The sequence below is a fragment of the Notolepis coatsorum genome, assembly GCF_963971535.1.
Source record: "Notolepis coatsorum genome assembly, chromosome: 2".
Taxonomy (NCBI): domain Eukaryota; kingdom Metazoa; phylum Chordata; class Actinopteri; order Aulopiformes; family Paralepididae; genus Notolepis; species Notolepis coatsorum.
This window is the reverse complement of record NC_140166.1, coordinates 2,593,912-2,618,595: the sequence shown is the minus strand read 5'-3', so window position 1 is coordinate 2,618,595 and position 24,684 is coordinate 2,593,912. Positions and strand designations below refer to the sequence as shown.

Here is a 24,684-nt window from a genome sequence, read left to right as displayed (position 1 = left end):
GGGTTGGGGGTGGAGGAGGCAAGGGTTCAGCCAGGGATCTCTTGGTGTACATCGAAGCAGGGTGTAATCAAAGGCTGGCTGATTGTGTCTCTGGTGTGTGTGTGTGTGTGTGTGTGTGTGTGTGCAGGGGTGTACAGTGCGACATATATGTTGCACGTGCGACACTGACGTCAGTCTGTGCGATGAATTAATTGACTTCACTAGCACGGGTGCGATGGCCCGTGGCGCAAGCAAAAAAAAAAAAAAAAAGTGTGACGGTAAATGAATGGACCACGGCGCTATCCACTTGGTACTTGTAGTCTTGTGCGATTAAATACAATGTCCCTTCTGCGTAAGACTCCATATATCAAACACCAAATCCCATAATCCCTAGCGAACAATATCCCCGCGAGTTGCGAGCAGTGACTCTATCCGCTCGGCTCAGCTCACAACACAGCAGGTGAGCAGGACTCGTCTCAGCAGCAGACAGTAGCCTTTGGAACGCGGACATTGAAACAGAGCTAGTGGATAGTGTTGTCGCGACCCAAAATAAATTCCTGCTGTTTTATTCGGCAACGGGTCAAATGCATATAACATGCTTTGCAATCCTCGCGTCATAAAGTCCGAAATGAACGTTACGTTAGCATGAGCTAACAACAAGCTGTTCATAGCCATATAGAGAGAACAGCAGACGGGCAGAGTGAGGAGGAGGGGGCAGACATTCTCCCTTCTCTGTGTGTGTGTGTGTGTGTGTGCGTTTGGAAAGATCACATGAAGTCAGACGAGTATATTATATTGATAGTGGACAGATAATGTTGATATTTAAACATAAAAAATACAATACAAAATAAATGTATTCATGATCATGCAACATAAAACGGTTGCGTGTTGTGAGTTCCAAAACATTTAACTTAAAGTTTAAAGCTCAATATATCAAAACGTGGCACTTTACAGTGAACAGGAGGTCTATGTGTATTAAAAACAATAGATTGTTTTTCCTTTAAAAGTCTGGAAGAGGTCAAAAATAAAAATGTCAAATGATATTTCCGTTGCCTTTTTTGAGTTGATCTAAATGTTACTGATTGTGTTAAATGGGCTTATGTTATGATATCGTCTCATATCGATTGCAGGCACCTGCATCGTATCATATCGTGGCATATATCAGCAAATATCGTATTGTTGTCCAAAGAATCTATATCGTATCGTATCGTGATGAAACTGGTGATTCCCACCCCTAGTAGAGTCCATACACCCAACACCAAATCCCATAATTCCTTACACGTAACGTGTCTGGCTGTGTGACGTCAACTTGTCAGCATAAAATGACAGCCAAACATGGCACTGCAACTAAATAACACAAATACAATAGGCACATTTGTGACCGTTACAAATATAACACATTTTATACTTGTGCTACAAGATTTTGGCCTGTGCTACAAAACTATCAACCTCTGTAGCACCAGTGCTATGTGCAAAAAAAGTTAACGTACAGCCCTGGTGTGTGTGTGTGTGTGTGTGTGTGTGTGTGTGTGTGTGTGTGTGTGTGTGTGTGTGTGTGTGTGTGTGTGTGTGTGTGTGTGTGTGTGTGTGTGTGATGGTATACTGTACGTCCTCGCTCCCCTGCATGTCTTTGATCATTTTCTCCAATATCAGTCAAAAGCTTTGAGAGAGATTATATGCTGCACTGATGACCACTGATCACTGAAAACGTATCCAACTTCACTACAGCTTTGGAACTTTTATATGGCTTTTGGACTATGTTATAGTAACATATTAATAAGAATATGGTAGGGCTGGGGGTATACAGAATGTGAAGGTATACCGTCTTGGCTCCATGCAAAGGTATGGACTTTTACAATACTGTCATCCATGATATATAGCCTATATCACATTAATACATAAAAAAAATAACTCCAGCCTGTATGTGACGGAGAGATACACTTTCAATTTTGACAGAGAGAAGCTAATCTCCCGATTCAGATACAATTTAACACAGACGGTTCCAAAGATCTTTAATGTTTCTCGCCATATTTTCACACCACCAACAAAGTACTGGGTCCATGTCCATTGTCTCTTTTTCTGAATGGATTTGGTGCAAGTTATCATATCTGCCTGTCTTCGTCATCGAAACTGGAGACCGAAAGAATGCACAGACTGGAGCGTATTCCGCGACACAGATAACATTAATGTCTACACGGAGACAGTGCTGGACTTTGTTCGTACTTTGGTGGAAGAAACAATCCCCACTACCACAATTAGAGTTTACCCAAATCAAAAACCCTGGGTAGAAAAATCCGTCCGTGAAGCTCTGAAAGCGCGCACCAAAGCATACAACGACGGCCTGGTGGCAGGCAACATGAATGACCACAAGGTGGCGCGATACAACGTAAGGAGGACAGTGACCGAGGCAAAACGGCGCTACAGGGATAAAATTGAACTCCCGTTTGAACAGGCTGACTCCAGAGCTATGTGGCAGGGGCTCAAAACGATGACAGACTACAAAGGCACCTCCCTCAAACTGAACAGTGACATCTCCTTAGCAAATTACCTCAATACCTTCTATGCAAGGTTTGATGCTGGTAATAACAACACCAGCCCACAAGCCACGGCAATGGGGGGGGGGGGGGGGGGGGGGGGGGTCTGCTGCTGATGGAGACTCAGTGTTCAGGGTAACAGAACATGAGGTGAGGCTGACCTTTAAAAAAGTGAATATCAGGAAGGCAGCAGGACCGGACGGCATCCCCGGCCGCGTCCTAAAAGTCTGTGCCGACCAACTGGCCCCGGTATTCACTGACATATTTAACCTGTCCTTAGAACAGGCTGTCATCCCCACCTGCCTGAAGAAGTCCACTATTATCCCTGTACCCAAAAAATCCAAGCCTGCTTGCCTCAACGACTACCGCCCTATAGCTCTCACCTCCATAGCCATGAAGTGCTTTGAGAAGCTAGTAAAGGGCTACATCTGCTCCTCCCTCCCCATCAACATGGACCCCCTGCAATTTGCATACCGCCCCAACAGGTCCACGGAGGACGCCATAGCCCATGTGCTGCACACAGCAGCATCACACCTGGACAAGAGGAAGGGGAACTATGTGAGAATGCTATTCATCGACTACAGCTCGGCATTCAATACCATAGTCCCCTCCAAACTCATAGCCAAGCTCAGGGACCTGGGCTTGAACTATGACCTCTGCCAGTGGGTCTTGGACTTCCTGACGGGCAGACCCCAGGTGGTGAGAGCAGGCAACTGCACCTCCTCATAGGGGTGTAACGGTACGCGGATACGTACTGTACCGCCTCAATGTGGTCCTCCGGTACAGTACGGGCTGTGCACCGAGCGATTGCAACGGTATGGAAACTTTTTTTGCGGAACATAAATCCCTGCGGCCCTAATATAACGTGCACAACTAACCGGACGTGTGGGGAGGCGGGCCGCTGACGTTACTATTGCACAGCACGGGAGCTCCTGTGAGCACATAGCTTAACTACATTTCTCAATAGTGTTGCTCCTTTTAACAAAGTAGCGTTATTTGTAGTGTAGACCCAAGTAGTTACTCGCTACTGCCCGGAGAAACTGGACTGCTAAATAAAGATTAAAGATCTAGCGTCATTGATGCTATTCAATATTAGCTAAATAGCTAACAAACGAAATACAATGTATAGCATAGTTGCCTACAACACACAATAACGTTAATACAATTACATGCATCATTGTTTACAATGAACGGGTGGGACTAGTCAAAGGACTGGACACAGGGACAAGTTAAACATGAATTAATTTATTATAACACTCAGGTAGTTTCGAGTCGTGCCTAAGTACGCACACAGCACCGGGCTATTCTATACGGCTTTGACGCTTCCTCCTCATCGTTGATTGCCTGTAGTAGCTGCATCTAACGTTAGTAGCTAACGTTAAAACTAACCTAAAGTTAGTTGTTCACCAACAATCAACATTTGTTTTATCATTAGCTCAAAAACACAGAACCGGACGAGACAAGTTGTCGGCTCAATACGTTCTGCTAGGCAGCTGGGATAATAACACCAATACTTCCGCTCCGGTCGGTGGGCTTCAAAATAAAAGTCTAAAACACCGGAAAAGCTCCGGTCGGTGGGCTTCAAAATAAAAGTCTAAAACACCGGAAAAGACGTTTATTTTGTACAGCGTTTTCCTCCACGAGTACTCGAGTACATCATGTGATCAACCTCAGCTCAGTCAATTATGGCCAATTCGTTTTATATTGTTTAATACAGTTAAATAAATAGATAAATGAAGCAATTTTTTTTATCCCCCCCACTGTACCGAAAAAATACCGAACCGTGACTTCAAAACCGAGGTACGTACCGAACCGTGGATTTTGTGTACCGTTACACCCAGGCTCCTCATCCATCACCCTCAACATAGGGGCCCCCCAGGGCTGTGTTCTGAGTCCCCTCCTCTACTCCCTGTACACACACGACTGTGTGGCTCAGCGGAGTAGCAACACAATCATCAAATTTGCTGACGACACAGTGGTGGTGGGCCTGATCTCTGCCAACGACGAGAGGGCCTACCTGGAAGAGGTCAAGGTCCTGGCGGGATGGTGCCAGGAAAACAGCCTCTCCCTGAACGTCAGCAAAACAAAGGAGATGATTGTGGACTTCAGGAGGTCGGGGGTCAAGGACTACAGCCCCCTCAGCATCGACGGGGCACCGGTTGAGAGAGTCAACAGCTTTAAGTACCTCGGAGCCTACATATCCGAGGACTTGACATGGACCACACACATTGACAGTGTTGTGAAGAAGGCACGACAACGCCTCTACTTCCTCAGGCGCCTAAGGAAGTTCCAAGTCAGTCAGAAGATCCTTAAGAACTTCTACTCATGTACAATAGAGAGCATCCTGACTGGCAACATCACCTCCTGGTTTGGAAATAGCACTGCACAAGACCAAAGCAGACTACAAAGAGTGACACGTTCAGCCGAACGCACAATTGGAGGGGGGCTCCCCACCCTCCAGAACATTTACAACAAGCGGTGCAGGGGCAAGGCTAAGAGAATCATTAAAGACTCCAGTCACCCGAACAACTGCCTCTTTGAACTGCTGCGGTCAGGCAAGCGATACCGGAGTCTCAAGGCGAGCACAGAAAGACTCAGAAGAAGCTTCTATCCCCAGGCCATCAGGCTGCTCAACGAACAATGAACACTACACAACAACCATCAAACGCACATAGCACACACATCCACACGCACACACTCACTTTAAACAAACACACTGTAGCACCCACTCCCCACACTTTATATTTATTGATGAAGGATTGCACTACAACTCGTACACCTTACTGTAAATTGTACCTAAATTGTACCTCATCCCATTTCTGCTTTGCACTATATAGTATTGTACATTAGTACACTGTAGGGGTGCACCGATATATCGGTCGGGTATCGGTATCGGCCGATAAGTGCCTTGTTGACTGCTATCGGCCTATCGGCCGATAAGCTCAAATGTGCCGATAGCAGTCGCCGATAACTAACCATCCATTTGTGTAGCGTCAAAAGGCAAAAAAAAAAAAAGTTCATTCGCGACCTACCTGCACAACGCCCGCCGTCCGCCCCACACACACACAAGCTACTGCATCAAAGTTACTATTTATGATTAACAAGGCATTCGTTTTGTGGCATTAACGTTATATAGTTAGTGTTACACGGACAATAACATCAGCATATTATTATTACCCATAGCAGCAAGGCATTACTCCGAGTCCGTTCATAGCCGGGAGGCAGACGACTAACGTTACTGGTGAAAATGTGATTTACGTTGGAATACTCCTTTGCCAACTTGCTGTACTTTGCTTGCAGGTCTGCAGCCATTATTACTGGATTAAGAATAGCCCCAACTTTAGCCAACGTAACGTTATGGCTAAACCTTTAACATTAGTTAACCCTAGCTTTCGGTTAGCTGTTCAATGCTATGTAATAATAACACAACCAAGCGAATCCATCAGAGCTCCCCATCAACACCGCTCTGTCGGGAGGATGGCATTTAAGAAAGTATCTGCTGTTAAAATGACACAAACATTCGTTTTGTGGCATTAACGTTATTATAGTTAGTTACACGTTCAATTACATCAGCATAGTATTTACCCGAAGATAGCAAGCAAGCCGTGCATAGCTCGGTTACATTCCGTTGCTCATTCCGTACCCAACTACACATTCTGCAATCTGTTAATAAAGTTTTCAACCAGACAAATGTATAGAAAGGCTTTGTTTTATTATAACATTTGTTGCAGTAAAATCATTGTGTCTCGTTTGGCCATCCTGTGGAGCGCGCTGGTCGGCGGGCACTGCCGGGCAGCTAACTTATTAGCTTGTTGTGGTTCTGAGTTTGACTCGCATTCTCACAAGCAGATCAATGGCGGCATGCCCCGAAGTAGAAAAATGAATAAACGCTTGGTGGTAAGCAGGAGGTGGGTGCTAGCGGTGTGGCGTAATTGGCCGAATCGACTGTCAATCAAAATGGTTCCATTGCATTGGTTGAAAGCTCTGGTTGAGAGAATAGTATCCCGCTGCAGGCCGCCAGAATGGTTCCATTGCATTGGTTGAAAGCTCTGGTTGAGAAAATAGTATCCCTCTGCAGGCCGCCAGACGATACTGGGAGAGGGATCAGTGATACCATAAACATATTTCTTGATGTTTCCTTTTTTAAGTAAGTAAAGAGGCCTACAAATACAAACACACATACAAATATACAGTAGTTTCATTAAAAAAATAAAAAAAATATTAAAAAAAAATATTAAAAAAAATATTAAAAAAAATTAAAAATACTTATTTTTTGCCACAATTATCGGTATCGGTATCGGTATCGGCCGATTGTGTTAGTTGAACAATCGGTATCGGTATCGGTGGCCAATTTTCATATCGGTGCACCCCTAGTATTGTATATTATATGGTAACTCAGTTACGTCTATTCTGCATCGAACATTGTACATATGTCTATACTGAACACTGTGACCTCATTTTCTACTTCTAATTTACATGCTATACTATGTTATTTGATACTATCTTGTCTAGCACAGTCTCTGGAGCGTAACAGTAAGAAGCATTTTGTATGAAAGTATTCTGTACTTCTGTATGACAACTATTAAAGAAACTTGAAACTTGAAACTACTTAGCCACTCCCCTCCGACAAAACGTTTTCACACAGCGTGGGAAATAATACTGCCGGACTATCTGACAATAATTAACATATTTATAAGTCGGATTAAGTTTTGTAAATAAGGAGACAGATAGAGAAGATTTCAAAGCACTCAAAATTGCCAATATCTCAATTTCAACCTATTTCAAAATTGCGCAACATTTTGCCATTTTCATTTACAGAATCGTGAGAGGCGGGTAAGATGGGGCAGAGTCACATATGGTTATTATATCACAGCTATGCCCCTTATCTGTGATATAATAACCATATACCATGGATGTGATATTTTGGGCCCAGCTTTATCGCCCAGCTTTAAAATATGGTATTGATCATCTCTTCTTTGTACAGAAGAGATAGCCAAACAAATAGTCTATGAAGATATATGAAAATATTGGATATAGTGGCAAAATCTAATAAATGGAGCCAAGCATGATTTGTATTCGGAGGTGAGGTTGGCACAGAAAGGGAGTTTGACATCTTAAACTGGTGTATGGGAGAAACTGAATGATAGTGTGAAGGTCTGCTTTAACCGCTCACAGTAAAGTATTCAAATAATAACAGGTGGTAATCAAACAGCCAGACTACAAGACGGTATGCAATATTGCATGCATACTTTATACTGCATAACATATTCAGTACACAAACTGAACCCAACACCAGAGCAAAGTATGAACCACCCCTGAGCAATGACTTGGATAATCTGAGGAATCATTTTGAGCTTATTGTAGCTGAGTCACAAGTGTGTCAGTGGCCCTTGGATCTTGTGCTGTGACTAAAAGCTGAGGGAAAAGGGGATTCCCAGATCAAAGCCACGCTCCTTCCAGAGCAGAACATCAGCAGGAACACCTGAGGCCTCGCAGGGAAACTTAGCCAACCCATAGGAACCAGAGTTAGAGAGCTGGTGAAGAACAGAGAGAGAGGGAGGGAGGGAGGGAGAGGGGAGAGGGGAGAGGGGAGAGGGAGAGAGAGAGAGAGCAGAACAAGTGATTTCTCTCCTACCTCAAGGAGCTGTACTCTCACTTTGTTGTAGGCCTTTAGCCAACGCACTTTGGATGGGGAACAGGGTGGAGGGCCATCCTCAAAGAAACTGAAAGAGAGAGAGAGAGAGAGAGAGAGAGAGAGAGAGAGAGAGAGAGAGAGAGAGAGAGAGAGAGAGAGAGAGAGAGAGAGAGAGAGAGAGAGAGAGAGAGAAAAAAAAAAAAGAGATCATTAAATGGAGTGAAATGAGACAAAAGACAAAGACACAGTGTCATAGATGCAAAGCTACCATTACCATAGCCGGTCTTACACCTGTGAGCCACCACTAGGGGCAGAATGGCTAACCATGAGTCAATAACGTATGATTATTCTATAACCCTAGTTACATGATACTGGCTGAGTGTCCCGCTCTGCCTACTGAGATAACCCCTTATCTCCATGCACCTAGCGTGCACGAGAAACAAAAACAAATGCACCTTGCACGTGACCACGCCACTCCCATGTAGCCCGGACAAATGCACCCCCTGAGGGCCCGTAAGCCCCAGCCAGGGAGGAGGGGAGTCCCGTCCACCCACCCGTCCTAACGAAGAGGGGGGGGGGGGGGCAGTCAACTCCACCAAAGTGCGAAAAAAGGAGGAGAACCAGGCACCCCTGAACGCACAGCGCAAGCGGGACCACGTGTGACACACTCCCGCTAGCCCACCTGATGGCGGGATGCAGGAGAGGTCCCGGACCTCAGGACTGCCTGGGAGTTTCACAGAACCCCCAGTCACGTCCATGAGGTAAAACCTAACAAAAGGACTAAGGGAGGACCAGGAGGCCGCAGCACAAATGTCCTCCACCGAGCCCCCCCCCTAACAGGGCAGCAGAGGCCGCCACACCACGAATGGAATGCGCCCTGACGCCCCCGGGGGGAACATGTCCAGTCAACGTGTAGCAAAGGGCAATGCCCCCGCACAACCAATGTTACAGGCGCTGCTTGGACAGCGCCTCACCCGCGCGACGGCCACCGTAACAAACAAAAGTTGATCGGAAGCCCTGAGACCCTGCGTACGACTAAGGTAAACGGACAGGACACGACAGGTGAAGGCTCGACTCCAATCCACTAGCGTGAGGAGGAGGATGAAACGCCTGAATCACAATATCCCTGGAGCGAAAAGAGCTCCAGATATTCTTTGGCATGAAGACCGGATTAGGCCTCAGAGTCGCCCCGTTATCGGTCCAAACAGACAGGCACTCAGGCCGCACCGAGAGAGCACATGGCTCACCCACGCATTTAGCGGAGGTGCTGGCCCACAAAAGGAACACGGTCGTAAGACAGACGATCCAATGGCGCCTGTTCAAGAGGCCAAACGGAGCCCCCAACAGCCTTTCCAGAACAGTTGGAGGTCCCGACTCGGAGACAGAGAACGTTCCACAGGCTTGAGACGCCGTGCGCCAAGCAAGAACGTACCACGAGAGGGTGGCTGAACAATGTTCTGCCCCCCACTCTCGACCATACGCCACTTCCCAGCGTAAGCCGCGGTAGTGGACGGAGTGCGCGCGTTCCGAATGGCGTTAACCACAGAAGAGTCAAGACGCATCCGCACCAGATTCACCCTTTCAGCAGCCATGCCTAGAGGCTGCCCCAGAACAGGAGGCAGAACAGAGTTCTGCGTGCCTGAGAGAGGGCCTGCGGTGACCACGGAACAGGCCACGGCAGGGCCACCAAGAGCTGAATCAGGGCCGGGAACCACACAGCTGAGCCCCGGCCCGGCGCGACCAGGATCAAAGTCCCGCGCTCCTGACGTACCCGCCCCAACAGCTGAGCTATCAGGTGTATGGGGGGGAATGCGTACAGAATCCCGGGCGGCCACGGATACATCGAGAAGGCATCCACCCCCAGAGAGATGTTGTCCTTCCGACTGACCGAGAACCACAAGGGGCCGAATCGGTCCCAGACCCGTCTGACTATGTCTGGACGTAGTCCCTACTCGTCAGGGTGAGGACTGCCCCGCGACATCACATCTGCACCCACATTCTCCCTGCCGGGGATGTGGAGAGCCCTCAGGCTGCGCAGATTGAGAAACGCCCATAGCCAGAGCTCCGCCGCCGCCCGAAGCAGACGGGGGAGCGTACTCCTCCCTGTCTGTCGATATACAACGCTGACGTCGTGTTGTCCGTCCTGATCAAAACATGCTTGCCCTCCACAAGGTGGCCGAGCCGTTAAGGACCAGAAGGACTGCCTTCAATTCCAACACATTGAAATGTAGTGCAGACCGGGCAGCATGGTCCTGCCAGCTGCCCCCTACTGCGTTGGTCCGACACGTCCCCCCCCATCCTGTGAGGGAGGTGTCGGTGAAGACCGTGACGTGTGACAGCCTGCTGCCCATGGGGACCTCGCTGGTGAGGGCCCCAGGCCCTCCCTAGAGGGCGAGGTCCCCCAGTACTGACATGGGAACCTTCAGCCGCTTCCACTTGTCTCTCACCGGGTCTATTTCCATACTGGAAAACCACCTCTGTATCCTCCTCATGAAGAGGAGGCCAAGAGGGACCACAGAGTGAGCAGATGCCATCATACCGAGCAGGCGCATCACGGACAGCGCCGTAACCGTCCTAGGACGGAACCTCCCGAGCGCGCCGAGAACATCCACTCGCCGCCGCTCTGAGAGGGATGCCCATACGGACGATGCTGTGAACATGGCTCTGCATTACGTCCTGAAACACCTGGACACTGCAGGGACCTACGCCAGGATTCTGTTGTTGGACTTCAGCTCAGCCTTCAACACCATCCTCCCGCACATCCTGGAGCATCAGATGTACCTGCTGCAGGTGCCGGACTCTACCTGCAGGTGGATCACGGACTTCCTGACTAACAGGTCACAGCGGGTGAAGTTGGGAATTAACATCTCCGATCCCAAGTCCATCAGCACTGGCTCCCCCCCACAGGGCTGCGTTCTGTCCCCACTACTATTCTCCCTGTACACCAACAGCTGCGTCTCTCTGCACCCCTCGGTCAAACTCCTGAAGTTTGCGGATGACACCACCCTGGTGGGTCTCATATCCAGGGGGGACGAGTCTGCCTACAGGAGGGAGATCGAGAGGCTGCTGAGCTGGTGCAGCTGCAACAACCTGGACCTCAACCCGATCATTCTGGGAGGCACCCCGGTGGCCTCTGTGGAGTCCTGCCGCTTCCTCGGCATGACACTCTCCCGGGACCTGAAATGGGAGCTGAACACCATCGCTCTCAATAAAAAGGCCCGGAAGAGGATGTTCTTCCTACGTCAGCTGAGGAAGTTCAGGCTGCCGAGGACTATGATGGTCCAGTTCTACACTGCCATCATCCAGTCCATCCTCACCATCATCACCTGGTTCCCTGCAGCCACGGTCAGGGACAAGGCCAAGCTGCAGCAGGTGATACGATCAGCGGAGAGGGTGATCCGTGATCAGCTGCCCCCTTCCCTCCCTCGAGTCCCTACATTCCACCAGGGCCTTGAGGAGGGCGAGGAAGATCATGGCAGACCCCGCCCACCCGGGTCACGGCCTCTTCATTATGCTCCCCCACGGCAGGCGGCTACGGCTGCCCAAGACATTAAAGTCCCGCCATAGACTCAGCTTCTTCCCCTCAGCAGCTCGCCTGGTAAATGAGTCAGGTGTCCCCCTGCTCCCCCCCTCCCCCCCTCTATGGCGAGCTGCTAGGGCTGGACTTCTGGACTTGAACTGTGCTGCACTGAATTATTATTATTATTATTTATAAATTTGTGAAAAATCATGCACTGAAATGTCAAATCACGTTCCATTTGTACCTGTACAATATGGTGAATAAAGTAATCTAAATCTGAACCATATAGACCTTGAGCTTAGAAATAAGCCCAAGTACTCCACCCGTTGACTGGGAAGAGGAGTACTCTACCTCCAGGCTGGTGAGGAATTCCACCACCTGCCTGGTATGAGACCTGGCGATCTTCTCTGACCGGCCGAGGACCAGAACGTCGTCCAGGGTAGAATCAAATTCGTATCCCCTGACGACGCAGAGACCCCAGCCCGGTCTCCACGCACTTGGTGAAGATGCGGGGAGCCAGAGAGTAGCCGAACGGCAGCCTCTGGTACTCGTACGCTAAGCCCTGAAAAGGAAGTGTAGGTATGTCCTAGGAGGGAAGATCGAGATGCAAATACGCATCCTACAGGTCTATGGAGGTGAACCAGTCCCCCACCTGACAGCGCTTAACAGGTGGGTGACGGTCAACATTCTGAACCTTCCATGGGACAGGTCCAGTATGGGTCTGACACCCCCCCCCCCCCCCCCCCCCGATTCCTCGGGCACCAGAGAATATCGGGAGGAAACGCCGCTCATCCCCTCCTCCCATGGGACCACAACGACGGCCTGCTTCGCCGCCAGAGAACGAATCTCCTCGGCCAGGGCTGTCACTGCCGCGGACTCTGATAATAGAGTCTGTACCAAACCCAAAAACGGAGGGCGGGGGTGTGTAAACTGTAACACAAGCGCCGCCCTCAGGGTTCTCTCCATTCACACCGACATATGGCTACCACTGCAGCCATACGTGGTAAAATTCCAAAGCGCCCCTGCCGCCAACTGCCGCTGGTCCGCTAGGAATCGTAGATAGGTGGCCCGGTCCCTCCCGCTGTGCGTTGTCAACCCTGGTCTCGCCAACCGCGCGAGCAGGGTGTCTCGTGGAGCCGGGATATCGCACCCTGACTCTACCAACGAGGCAATCGCACCCAAGGGGGGGACCCCGACAGAAGGGGCGGTCTGATACGGGGGGAGCGGCCATCACCCCTGGTGACATAGGCTGCCCCGCTGAGCATTTTCCCGGCTTAGCTTGCTGAGGACAGCCTGCTCTGCAGCTGGACATGCATGGTGTGTGGTCCTCACACTGCCCGATAGGGTGGGTCTCTACACACCGTAGCCCTGTAGTGATATTACTACCACCCAAATTACGCGTGCCTGCTGACCACCGCAGGATCGGAAGTCCAGACGGGGGAGGCACTAACGTAATACCCGGCCTGGCGAGGGCCGGGCTGGGGGGAACCCACGCTGCGACCTCCTGGGCCTAGAGTTCCCCCTCTGACAAAAAGATTTTTATACAGGGAACCCTGCTCCGTCGACAGATACAACACCAGGCTCACCAAACACAGACGCAGGACGTGTGGTATGGGAGCCGCTTGACAGCACAGCATTCTCATAGACAGACCCAGGCCTAGCTAGCAACTGGGTGTCAGTCCCGCTGTCTCCATGAGAAGCAAAATGTGGGGCCGCTTGCTCTTCACTGGAAGAACGCGGCCCGCAGCCAAAGGGAACAAATCAGAGCCCTGTGTCCCGTAGTGTAGCGGGGGGGAGTAACCGGAGAGCGTGCTAGACACAGCTAGATGGCAACGTTTTTTTAGGGCGTGCCCATCTAATATAGCCGATCCCTCAGGCTGTCGGCCTTGTGATCACCTGTTTTCTTTGTGTCCAGGGTATCTCAGGCGGGGGAAACATGGCCGCTGGCCGGGGGCCTCGCCGCAGCCGCTGGCGAGGCCATGCTCTCACCTCTGGCTGCGCGGTGTGGGGCAGCGTGGGGCCCAGGTCAAATACCGCCCGCGCCTCCGTGGACAGACCAAGCAAGGTCCACCCGCGGAGAGGGGAGCCCTGAGGAGGAGACCCCTCCCCTCCTCAAGGGGAGATTGCTCCAACCAAAGATGCCTGTGGACAACCGTTGACAGCATCCTAGCCCTCCCTGCGGTTATAGCTTGTGGCTAGGTCAAAAGCTGAATAACCTCAAAACCTTGCGCGATGGTTGACGTCGGCTGGCCCTAAGGCCCCACCACCTGACACAATTTTTGACAGAAAAGCAGCCAATTGAGCAATGTTGCCAGTCGCTGCTAAATCCTGTACCGTGGCGGTATAGGCTTCATCAACCCACCAGCCACCTCATGGCGTCGGCCGGGTGGGACACCGTTCCACCATGTCAGGGCAAAGGACTGATGCCACCTGCTTCACTAAGCACGGAACACCAGTGGTGGCTGCTGACAAAAGTCTACTACTAGTGAAGCACTGCCTCACTAGTAGTCATGTAACAACCTCCACTGCGGTGTGCACCCATGAAGGGATAAATGAAAGAATGAACGAAAACTCTATTAACATATTGCAGAATGGGCTAGCCCAATACACACAATTGTTAAGGGGATGCAGACCAGAGAAAACACTAGTCCTGTCTACATCAGGGACCCCCATTTAATAGATTCACAAAAAGCACACCTGCCCTGAGCCCTGAAAGGGTAAAAAAGCCCCCCCCAACATTAGACACCGATTGACCGTCAGCATTAATGGTTAAGAGGAGGGAAGACAGTAAAGACAGCCCTCGGCGGGGTACATGGGGAACGGCGCCCCAACATTGTAGCATTAGCTGTGCGCACTAGGATACCTGGAAAAACATCCAAAAGAGAGTCATGACGACCATGTTTTCCCAAATATCCCGGAACCTGCGCCAATACATCACTCGGTCGTCTCACGAGACAACGAGCAGTATCACACATGCCATTACCAATCCCTGCTTAGCGCAGGCCCTACCTGTGCACGACTTAGCTCGACTGCTAACCGTCGCGCGACGTCCCTCGGTCCGCTGTCACGAGACGAGGAAAACACAGGATAGGGCCGTCGTGCTGTCAGGACGTGCCGAGAAGGTAACGGGGGCTGGCGAACTTCTGCCGAATTCCCAACATTGTGTAATTTCACCTTCTGCTTCATAACAATCTAGCTGCTTCCGCGTTGGAAACGAAATAAGGAAGGGTGAGGCGTGACCACTTCCGGTGTAATATAGGGCACATGGGAGTGGCGTGGTCACGTGCAAGTGGGTGCATTTGTTTTAGTTTCTTGTGCACGCTAGGTGCGTGGAGATAAGGGGTTATCTCAGTAGGCAGAGCGGGACGTGAGGCCAGTTGATATGTAACTGACTGACTATGAACTATGAACGTTATTTTAGAATCTGAAGCCACAGGAGGCACATAAGGAACAATAACGATTGTGCAGCCTTGATACCATCAGCTGAATTCCTAAACTGACATTTCCTACTCATCTGAAAAAAAGATCAAGATCTTACAACCCAGGCTATTATTGTTCAAAACATACCTGATCTTGTTCTCCGGTTTCTTGTCATGGTTCTCCAAGGTCGGTCTGGGCAGGATGACCGAGGACTCCTTCAAATCTTTGTTGGAGCCAGGCTCTGGGACTGGCTGCAGCTCCTTCTCAGCCTCCTCCTCCTCTTCCCGGGTAGGCTGGTGGCTGTGGGGTGGCAGGGGGCAAGGTGCGGGGGTCTGGGGGGTCTCTGGGTCACGGCGATCCTCTGGCTCAGAGCTGAGCTGGGAGCTGACCTGGCTGAGGTTGCCTGATGAGCCAAAGCGGCTACTGTCCGCTGGGCTACGGTAGTGAGAGAGAAAGGGAGGAACCCTTAGAAACAAGTACATTGTGTAAATGATTCGTATAACCATGGTACAGTATCAATTCTGTACTTAAAGGGGGCACTTCGACAGAAAACAATGCTGATTTATTTTGCACATAATCCCACACATCCAAACATTCTAAACCATTTTGCACACATTAATTTAGTTTGATTAAGTTATTAAGAGTACATTTTTTTGAATATGGCCACCAATGATGTCATCGGGGACATTGAATCCTTGTGTTAATTACAGCTAAATTAAATGATAAGTTAGCAGTACCTATAATACAAGGTATTGCTATTCTTTCATTGATTCACTGGTGGGCATATTCAAACGAATAACTGTAAAGTGCCCCTTGAAATTATACCATGGTATAATCCAATTGAAACCATGATACCGATGGTAATGTCATGGTATTTTCATCATGGTAGTGACCAAAAAAATTATGGAAATACTTTCTTGGAAATACCATGATACATACGGGAAGGAGACAGAGACATTAGGGGTGGCTATAACTGGGGGAGTAACTGCTAACTAATACTGCAGCTAATAACTCAGGGTAAACACTGGGCAACGCAAGCAGTTCCAAGGAAAACAAACTGGGTAAACAAGGAAAATTTAACAGCGTAGGTCAGGGGAAGTGAAGCTAAATGACGTTAAATTAAATCTTTTGTCTAATCCACAACAAACATGTCAAGAGAGGGATATCATGGCCTCTCCGGGCACTTTGCATTCCCAGTGATGTGTGATTATGTCGCTGGTGCAAAGCTGTGGCAGCTAGTCGCTGGTGATAATTGCCTTTACGCTTTTCCAAGGCACTGAGTATTACACTCAACCCCCCACCCTATATAACTATAGAGGGAAGATGCCCCTTTGAGGGGGTGAGGCTTCTTTTTTCCCTTTCTTTCTCCTTTGTCTGTTAGTGTTTACTGTATTGACTGTTCTTGAGCAGTCTATAAGTAACGTAATGTACTGCAACAATGCAGTGCGTGCAACGTAGTCCATATTGAGGAGTGGACCTCAAAAAGAAGAGCTGTTGCATAAAAGCACAGCTAATGGGGATCCCAATAAACAAATAAACAATTAGATAAATGAATAAATAAATAATCACTAATTAGGAGGTTAGCAGCTAGAAGGTGCTAATGCCACATGGGATTAACAGCCTTCGATCTACTACTACGGCTAAGAGAACACACACTGGGAGGGCCAGGAGAGTGCTGCTGCATGCTCCTTGTGATTACGCCGATGGGCGAAAGCACTAATGAGGGCTCTCTGCTTTAACTGGTCATGATTTACTTTGCTTTGGGCAAAGGCCAAATTACTTCTCACCGTTCCTTTGATTCCGGTGTCCAGTCTGCTACCGTGGCGTGCGTGTTGCGCCAGGCATAAATCTCTCTCACTTCGATTTCATATATACAAATTGGCTGCGTCTGGGAGAGTAATTCAGGGCCCCGGGGGGACCCACCCCTCCACACGAGAAAAGCTCATAAATAAAGACTATCAGCCTCTTTATGCATTGGACTTCCATCACTGTCAGGAAAGCCATTACCCGGGTGTGGTGAGTACAATATTGCCAGGCTGTACATTTACAGGAGTATTCTGAATACTTTCCAAGCAGCACAGCTTTATATTTTCATTTCTTATGGCTATGATGGTATTCGCAGCAACATATTTTGTTGTATTCATAAATGTGAGGTGGAAATAAATTCTGACTTTCTTTCAATATTTACCCAACCCGAATCTAAAATGATCAGCATTGTAGTATACATGTTTAATTATTGGACAGGGAAAAGGAATGGACAGGAGACTATAGGCATAGGACAGCAAACACAGGGGACAGCAGTGTGGAAGGCAGGAGCAGGGCAGAGCTATGTACCTTTATAGCTATACCTACTATAACAATAACATGATAAATTGATCCAAAATGATCGTTTATCACCCAAAGTTTACTAGCCTTTTAGTGGGGTCCTCCTTCAGTAAGTCCTTTGGTTGATCTCTCCTCAGACTGGCAGAGGGTGTGTTAGGGGTGATGACTTCCCGGTTATCTACCTCATAAGGTGGAGTGATCTGTAACTGTGGTTTATCTACAATCTCTACCAGGGAAACTGCTTCCGAGGGGAACCCAGACTGGGCTGACTGCATCAATGTGTCACAGCTTCCAGTCTTGGACGTTTCTGTTGGCCCCTCTGTGTCACTTGCATCTGCGCTCCCTGTGTCTCCAGAGCCTGGAGAGAGCTTCTCAGCCTCTGGTTCAGCCTCACAGATCTCCTCAGTAGGTTTGGGACCTTGAGGCTGAGGCTGGGTAGTAATTACTGGAGGAGCGGATTCTGGTTCAGGAGCATCAGAGCTCCCAAACACAGAGCCAAGTTTCATCCCAAACACAGATGCAGCAGATGGTGGGTTTTCTTTTGAATCTGATTTATCTTCCTGGAATATACCTGCTGATAGGCTTTTCAAACCAGAGAACAGACCAGTGTCTGCCTGTGGTGTTTTGGCAGTGGCGGCTGATGATGGAACAGAGGAGAAGAAGGATCCAAGAGGCTGTGCGGCTTCAACTGCTCCGGACATGAAACCGAAAGTAGGGGCAGCCAGGCCGGAAATATCAAACATGCCTTTTGGTTCTGCAGCTGGTGGTGGTCCAGCTTGGCTGGTCCCTGTAAAGTCTGATTCTACTGTAAATACAGCAGGCTCCTTGTGCATTGCTTCTCCCTTGGGTACAGCAGATTCGTCTATAGGTTCAGTCAAAGAACATTCTTCTCTCCCCACTTTGTCTGTTCGTTCTGCCTCCTCCACAGAGCCTTTTTCAGGCATGTCAAAGTCCTGAGTGGTTCCAACATCCTCTCCAGACAATGGCGGCTTCTCGTGGTCTGCCTTTTCAGCATCTTCAGCAGCTGTCTCCTTTGCATGAGGTTCAATCCGTTCCCCTTGCCCAGTTTCTGTGATAAGCTGTGTTTGTGGCTCCTCTGGTTTTGCAGTCTCTGGCCCCTTGAACATACCAAATAGATCACCAGTCAGAGACTCTGTGGGAAGACTGCTTGGAAGGCCGAAGAAAGAGCTTTTCTGCTGTTGCTGACCAGTAGGAGGCGCAGGTGATCCGAAAAATGAACTAGGTGAGCTTGAGAAAAAGCCTCCACCAGTTGCTGGTTTGCTTGGGGCACTCTGGGCAGAAAACATAGACATAAAGCCAGAGAATGGGGCAGGTTCAGGGGGCTTCTGTGGTCTTGTCTGCCTTGGATCAGCCATTCTCGGTCCACCCATCCTAGGACCTCCCATTCTTGGCCCACCCATCCTTGGTCCTCCCATCCTTGGTCCTCCCATCCTTGGTCCTCCCATTCTTTGCCCTTGTGGGCCAGGGGGTCTGGCCATGCCTGGTCTGGGCTGTTGCTGTGGTTGAGCAGAAGGATGTGGCAGTCCTGTTTGAGGACTCACTAGAGGCCCTGCAGTTTGAGATGTTTTCATTTCTGGTGGTTGGATCACCTGTATTGGTCTTTCCTCATTTGTTGACGAGACAGCCTCTTCATGTTTCTCTAATTCTTGTTTAGTTTCTGTGATTGCTTTTTCTGAATCCAATTCAGCCTTTTCTGGTTCCATGGTAGATTTGGTGTCTACTTCGACAGCTGCTTTCACTGGTTCCTCAGTATATTTATTAGCCTCTGCAACCGCTGTCTCTGTTTCAACAGTAGCTTTCAAGTGTTCTTCAACAGGTCTCTCTGGTTCTGCAACTGTTGTTTCTTCTTCCACAGCAGTTTTCAAAGGCTCCTTTGTAAAATGATCTGTTTCTGCAACCACTGGCTCTGCTGTCATAGCAGCCTTAACAGCTTCCACTTCAATCACATCTGACTGCACATTTATGTCTAAGTCTACCAGTCTTTCTGGGATCACAGCTGTTTTTACAATGTATTCAGGCTTTTCTGATATTACAATGCTTTCTGCAGTTTTGTCCGATTCAACAGCAGCCCTCTCAGTTTCAAGATCCCCCTTTTCTGATTCAGTAACTATTTTCTCTGAATCTACTGGCTCCTTTAATTCCTCAGATTTAGCTACATCCTCAGGTTGCACAGATGCAGTTGGATCAATACGTTTTTCCTCTTCAAGTGTAACTGGTACTGTGACCTGGTCTGTACATGGAAGGCCTTCTGATTGTTCTATTTTAGCAACTGGCTCTGCCTCTGTTTGAGCATCAGTTGATGGAACAAGAGCAGAGTCATATGTCTGCTCTGCCCGAAGCTCCTCTTCCATTGATGATGCAGGAAAAGGTTCAGAGGGCAGATTCTCCACTGCCTGTGTTTCAATCTGCTGATCCTTTGCTTCTTGTTGTATATCATTTATGTCTGAGGGTGTAACATGTTCAGGAACAATTCCTTCCTTCGCAGGAGTGATCATTTTTGGCTGGGGTTCCTCTGTTTTTTTGTCTTCCATGAATGACATCCCAAAGATTTCAAACCCACTTTTGGGCTTGTTAGTGTCTGAATTTCCACCAAGTGAGAACATGGAAGAAACTTTGAACAGACCCTCTGGTTCAGCTTGTTCATGAACAATTCCTTCCTTCACAGGAGTGATCATTTCTGGCTGGGGTTCCTCTGTTTTTTTGTCTTCCATGAATGACATCCCAAGGATTCCAAACCCACCTTTGGGCTTGTTAGTGTCTGAATTTCCACCAAGTGAGAACATGGAAGAAACGTTGAACAGACCCTCCGGTTCAGATGGTTTAGAGGCTGCTGGCTGTTTAACTTCCTGGGCCGGTGATGCCTGTTGGCCTGCCCCCCCAAACATAGAGAATAGTCCTTTGGCAGGAGGCTCTGGGCCTTGAGGTCCATGTGTTGTGCCTATAGGATCAGATGGGGGCACTCTGGGGCCAGGAGGGGGCTGGGCACTAGGACCTCCAAACATGGAAAATAACCCTGCACCAGAGGTTTCCTTTGGTGCAGTAGAACCTGGGAGTATACCACCAAATATAGAAGATCCAGGGGCAGGTCCTTTAGGGGGGGCGCCACCTTCAGGGGGACCTCTGGGACTGGGTGGTTGCTGAGATGGTCCTCCAAACATTGAAAATAGGCCTTTGCCTGGAGGTTCCTTCGGTGGAGGACCTCTAGGTGGTATACTCGCCACTGTGGGACCTCTTGGGCCAGGTGGTGGCTGAGCACTAGGTCCACCAAACATAGAGAACAATCCTTTTCCTGGTGACTCCTGTGGGGCAGATACAGGTGGTGCTGGGCCTTGGGATCCAGGTGGATTCTGTGCACTTGACCCACTAAACATAGAAAACAAACCTGTTCCAGGGGTATCTTTTGTAGAAGAGCCTGGAAGAATGCCACCAAGTACTGATGATCCAGCTTGGGAGGGGGTCTGCTCTGAACTTGGAGTGGAGCTACCAAACATTGAAAATAAGCCTTTGCTTGGTTGTTCTTTAGGGGGTTCAACTTCTGTTTGATCAACCTTGACAGATGAACTTTCCTCCTTAGGGCCTGTCCTTTCCTCATCAGGTGGTTCAACAGCACTAGGCTCAACAACAGATGGTCTGACATTTGTTTCCACTTTGTTGTCAAGACTCTGAACTCCATCAGGTGGTGTGAAGGACTCGTCTGGTGAGGAGGTCTTCAATACTTCTGGTGCCAGGGTTGACTCTGTTGTATAGATCTTCTTCTCATCCTGAGAAATCTCCAATTGTGAACCAATTTCACCAGGTAAAGAATCTTTAAGGTTAGAGAGAGTTGGCTTAGTGGGTGTAGTGGCCTGAAAAACACTGGCCTCTAGAGACTCCTCTGGTTTGCTTGATTCAATGCGCTCATGGTCATGCCCCACTTCCTCTGGTGAACTAGCAGCTGAGACAAAAACGTGGGGTAATCTAATATAAGGTCTCGAATCAGTTTCAGAATCAGCTGTAGGACCTGCTGAAGAACCAACGCCAATGTAAATAGACGTTGGAGGACACATTTTCTCCTGGGATAGATTGGTTTCAGAGGATACGTCACCAGATAGGTTGTCGACATGGACAGATTGAGTCTCCATAGGTATAATCTGTTTAATGTCTTCCAAACTTTGCTCCTGTGATGTAACTGATTCAGACAACCCAGTGGTAATAGATGTACCCACTGGCTGTACATGTGAGAGCTGTATTGAGTTGGATCTACTAACAATTCCTTTAGATGGCATCTCATGAATTGGGGAGGCTGCAGGTGTTTGTTGAGGGGAAAGTTGAGGACTTGATATCCCAAACATTGATTGTGAGCTAGCCAATTCTTTAATTGGGGACATAACTGGTGATGCAGCCAGTGAAGTTACAGGGGAGAACATTGCTCCCCCTGGTATATCACCTGTCTGGCTTCCAACAGGTGTTGCCCATGGTGTAATTGACTGCAAGCTTTGGAACATGGACATAGAATGGAAACCTTTGGTCTGTGACTCACTGGAGGGAGATACTGCTGGGGATGTCCTGGGAGATGTTTGAGGGCTAGTGCCACCTAACATGGGGGCTATTCCTTTATCTGCTGATTCATAAGTTGGAGACGCAGCTGGGGTGGACCCTGTCTGAGAGGTTATGGGGAGATCCTTAGAGTCTGAAAGGTCCTTAACAGGTGATGGAGGGCATGGAAGTGAAGTGGAAATGACAGGTGTTATGGTGTGTGGGGTTACAGAAGTCTTCTGTTGCTTTTGAACAGTAGGAGTTGCTGGGGCAGTGGTATGCCCAACATGTACACTATAGGGCATTTTATTAACAGTTGTTACTGTAACTGGGGCAGCACCAGGAGTCTGTATTGGGGTAACCTGAGTCTTAAGATCCATGGGTGTAGAATAGTGTGGACTTTGTTGGGATGTGACCACACTTGCTTTTGTAAACATGGAGAGCTGTGGACTTGAACCAGTGAACATTGAAATCAAACCCTTGACTGAAGAGGATGCTGCTGGTGTCTCACTAGGAGATGTTTGTGGGCTTGGAATTACTACTGTTAGACCCTGATCCTGTGATTGAGCTCTTTCACGTACTGGAGATGTTGGACCATATCTTGTGGTAGGTTGTGACAAGGGTCCACTAATGTCTGAAACCCTGCCTTGGGTTGAAGCTGCAGTAGTTAGGTGTATACTTGATGTAGGTTGCTGCTGCACAGAAGAGTATTGGCCTGGCATACACTGTAATGACACAGGCTCTCTTGCATTGCTCTGCAACACCTGTGCATATGAAGACGGTGGCTGAGAAGACATATATGCTTTCTGAGCAGTGGGAGGAGGTAATGATTGGTCAGCACTCGTCATTGTTCCACTTTCAGATGGGATCTCTTCTAGACTCCCAAGGCCCCCCACTATTGGCTGTTTGATGAGCATTTTGGGTCTAGAGGGTGCGTCAAGTTGGACACTTGTATTTTGCCTTTGTGAAATTGGCTGAGATCCATCATTGGCTGAGGTTGTATAAAATCTTGAGTTAGGCTGCTGGTTCAGTTGCTCTGGGATTGTATGTTGTGTTGGTAGCTGAGGATGCATTGGGAATAAATGTTCAGGCTTTGCGGCTCCAATGACATGTGCACCATGTGTCTGCTGGTAAGGACGGTCTTGTGTAAAAGCAATAGAAGTTATCCCGCCCTGCATAGCCTGGAGAGGCTTAGGAGGCGCAATCTGTGTTTGGATAGGCACTGAAGTAGGAATTGAAGTACTCACTAATGAATATTGTAGTTCTGACTGAGTTGCTGACTGCCTTCTGTATTGCATGCATTGTTGGACACTTGGAAGTGCAGCAGTGGCAGCTTCCATATATGGCAATGGTCTGTGAGAGGGAGAGAGTGAGCCATCTTGTTTGACCACAATATGCAGTGAAGGTATATATTGCTTCTGATAATAGAGATGAGTCATTGAGAGAGAGGATACATGTGGGGAGGAAAGATCACTTACTCCTCCAGTCTTGATCATAGTACTGTCATCTTGAATATCCACAGATAGATCAACAATACCCTGAAGTTGTTTCTTTACAGGTGACTTTCCAATTAGCCTTCTTTCAAGCATTTCTGTTTTTGCCTTGACATTAGTGAAATCCATAGGCTGTCCATCCTGTGGTTCAATGTAATGGCTAGAAATTCTGGGTGTATTGGGGCTCTCTTTTGCAGAGAAGTCCATGGGTTTACTATGTGACTGATATTCATTGTATCTGTGCCTAGAAAGAGAAATGACCCCATTGCTATGGTAGGTTGGGATCTGCTGATGCAATGGCTCAGTAGTGTGGAGTCCACTCATAACTGGTCTACCCTGTTGTTGTTGTTGTTCTTCTTCTTCTTGAACTGAGCAGAGAGGCTGTGTCATTCCTTGTACTTGGGCTTTTTCCCGATCAGACGGTGACACCACTATCAGTGGTACACCAACAGACCAATTCCTTGTCATAGCTGGTCTATTGATTACCAGTGGCACAGCTCCAGTCAATGAGGGATCAATAGCTGTTTCACTTAGTTTCTGTTGTAGTTTTGGAGACATATCTAAAAAGCTTTTGATGGAATTGGCTGGTGCTGATGCTGCTTGATAGGTTTGAACATTGAGCACTGGAAGAGTAGACCCAAGTATGTGTTGCCCTTGGATAGAACTCATTCCTCCAGATCCACTCATTACTTGGGTCTTTTCCAGTGTCTGTTGTATGTTGGGTAATTCCTGGGGGGTAAGATGTTCTACAATCAATGGAACACCAACAGAGTCTCCTTGAGCTTGTACATAGGCTGATTGCTTTGTCCTCACCAGTGACATTGGATCTGAATAGTTTGGCTCAATTATCACTGTGTCTGGTTCATAAGATGGCTTTGGGGACATATCCAATGTAGCTTTAACAGAGTTTGCTGGAGCTGAGGCTTCTGAATAAGACAGAGGAGACCCAAGTGTGTGTTGCCCTTGGATATAACTCACTCCTCCAGATCCACTCATTACACATGCCTGGGTCTTTTCCAGTGTCTGTTGTATGTTGGGTAATTCCTGGGGGGTAAAATGTTCTACAATCAATGGAACACCAACAGAGTCTCCTTGAGCTCGTACATAGGCTGATTGCTTTGTCCTCACCAGTGACATTGGATCTGAATAGTTTGGCTCAATCATCACTGTGTCTGGTTCATAAGATGGCTTTGGGGACATATCTAATGTAGCTTTAACAGAGTTTGCTGGAGCTGAGGCTTC

General features: G+C 48.5%; 1 protein-coding gene across 1 annotated transcript in view; it reads right to left on the bottom strand.

Annotated features, from left to right (window-relative positions):
• The window catches only part of unc13ba (unc-13 homolog Ba (C. elegans)), a 516,655-nt gene that overhangs the window by 305,031 nt on the left and 186,940 nt on the right, over nt 1-24,684 (bottom strand). Inside the window, exons 9-10 of the mRNA XM_084308024.1 lie at nt 15,236-15,523; nt 8,149-8,236 (exon numbers count right to left, since the gene is read on the bottom strand). Coding sequence (XP_084164150.1) covers nt 8,149-8,236; nt 15,236-15,523 — 376 coding nt within the window. The remainder of the gene's footprint in view (nt 1-8,148; nt 8,237-15,235; nt 15,524-24,684) is intronic.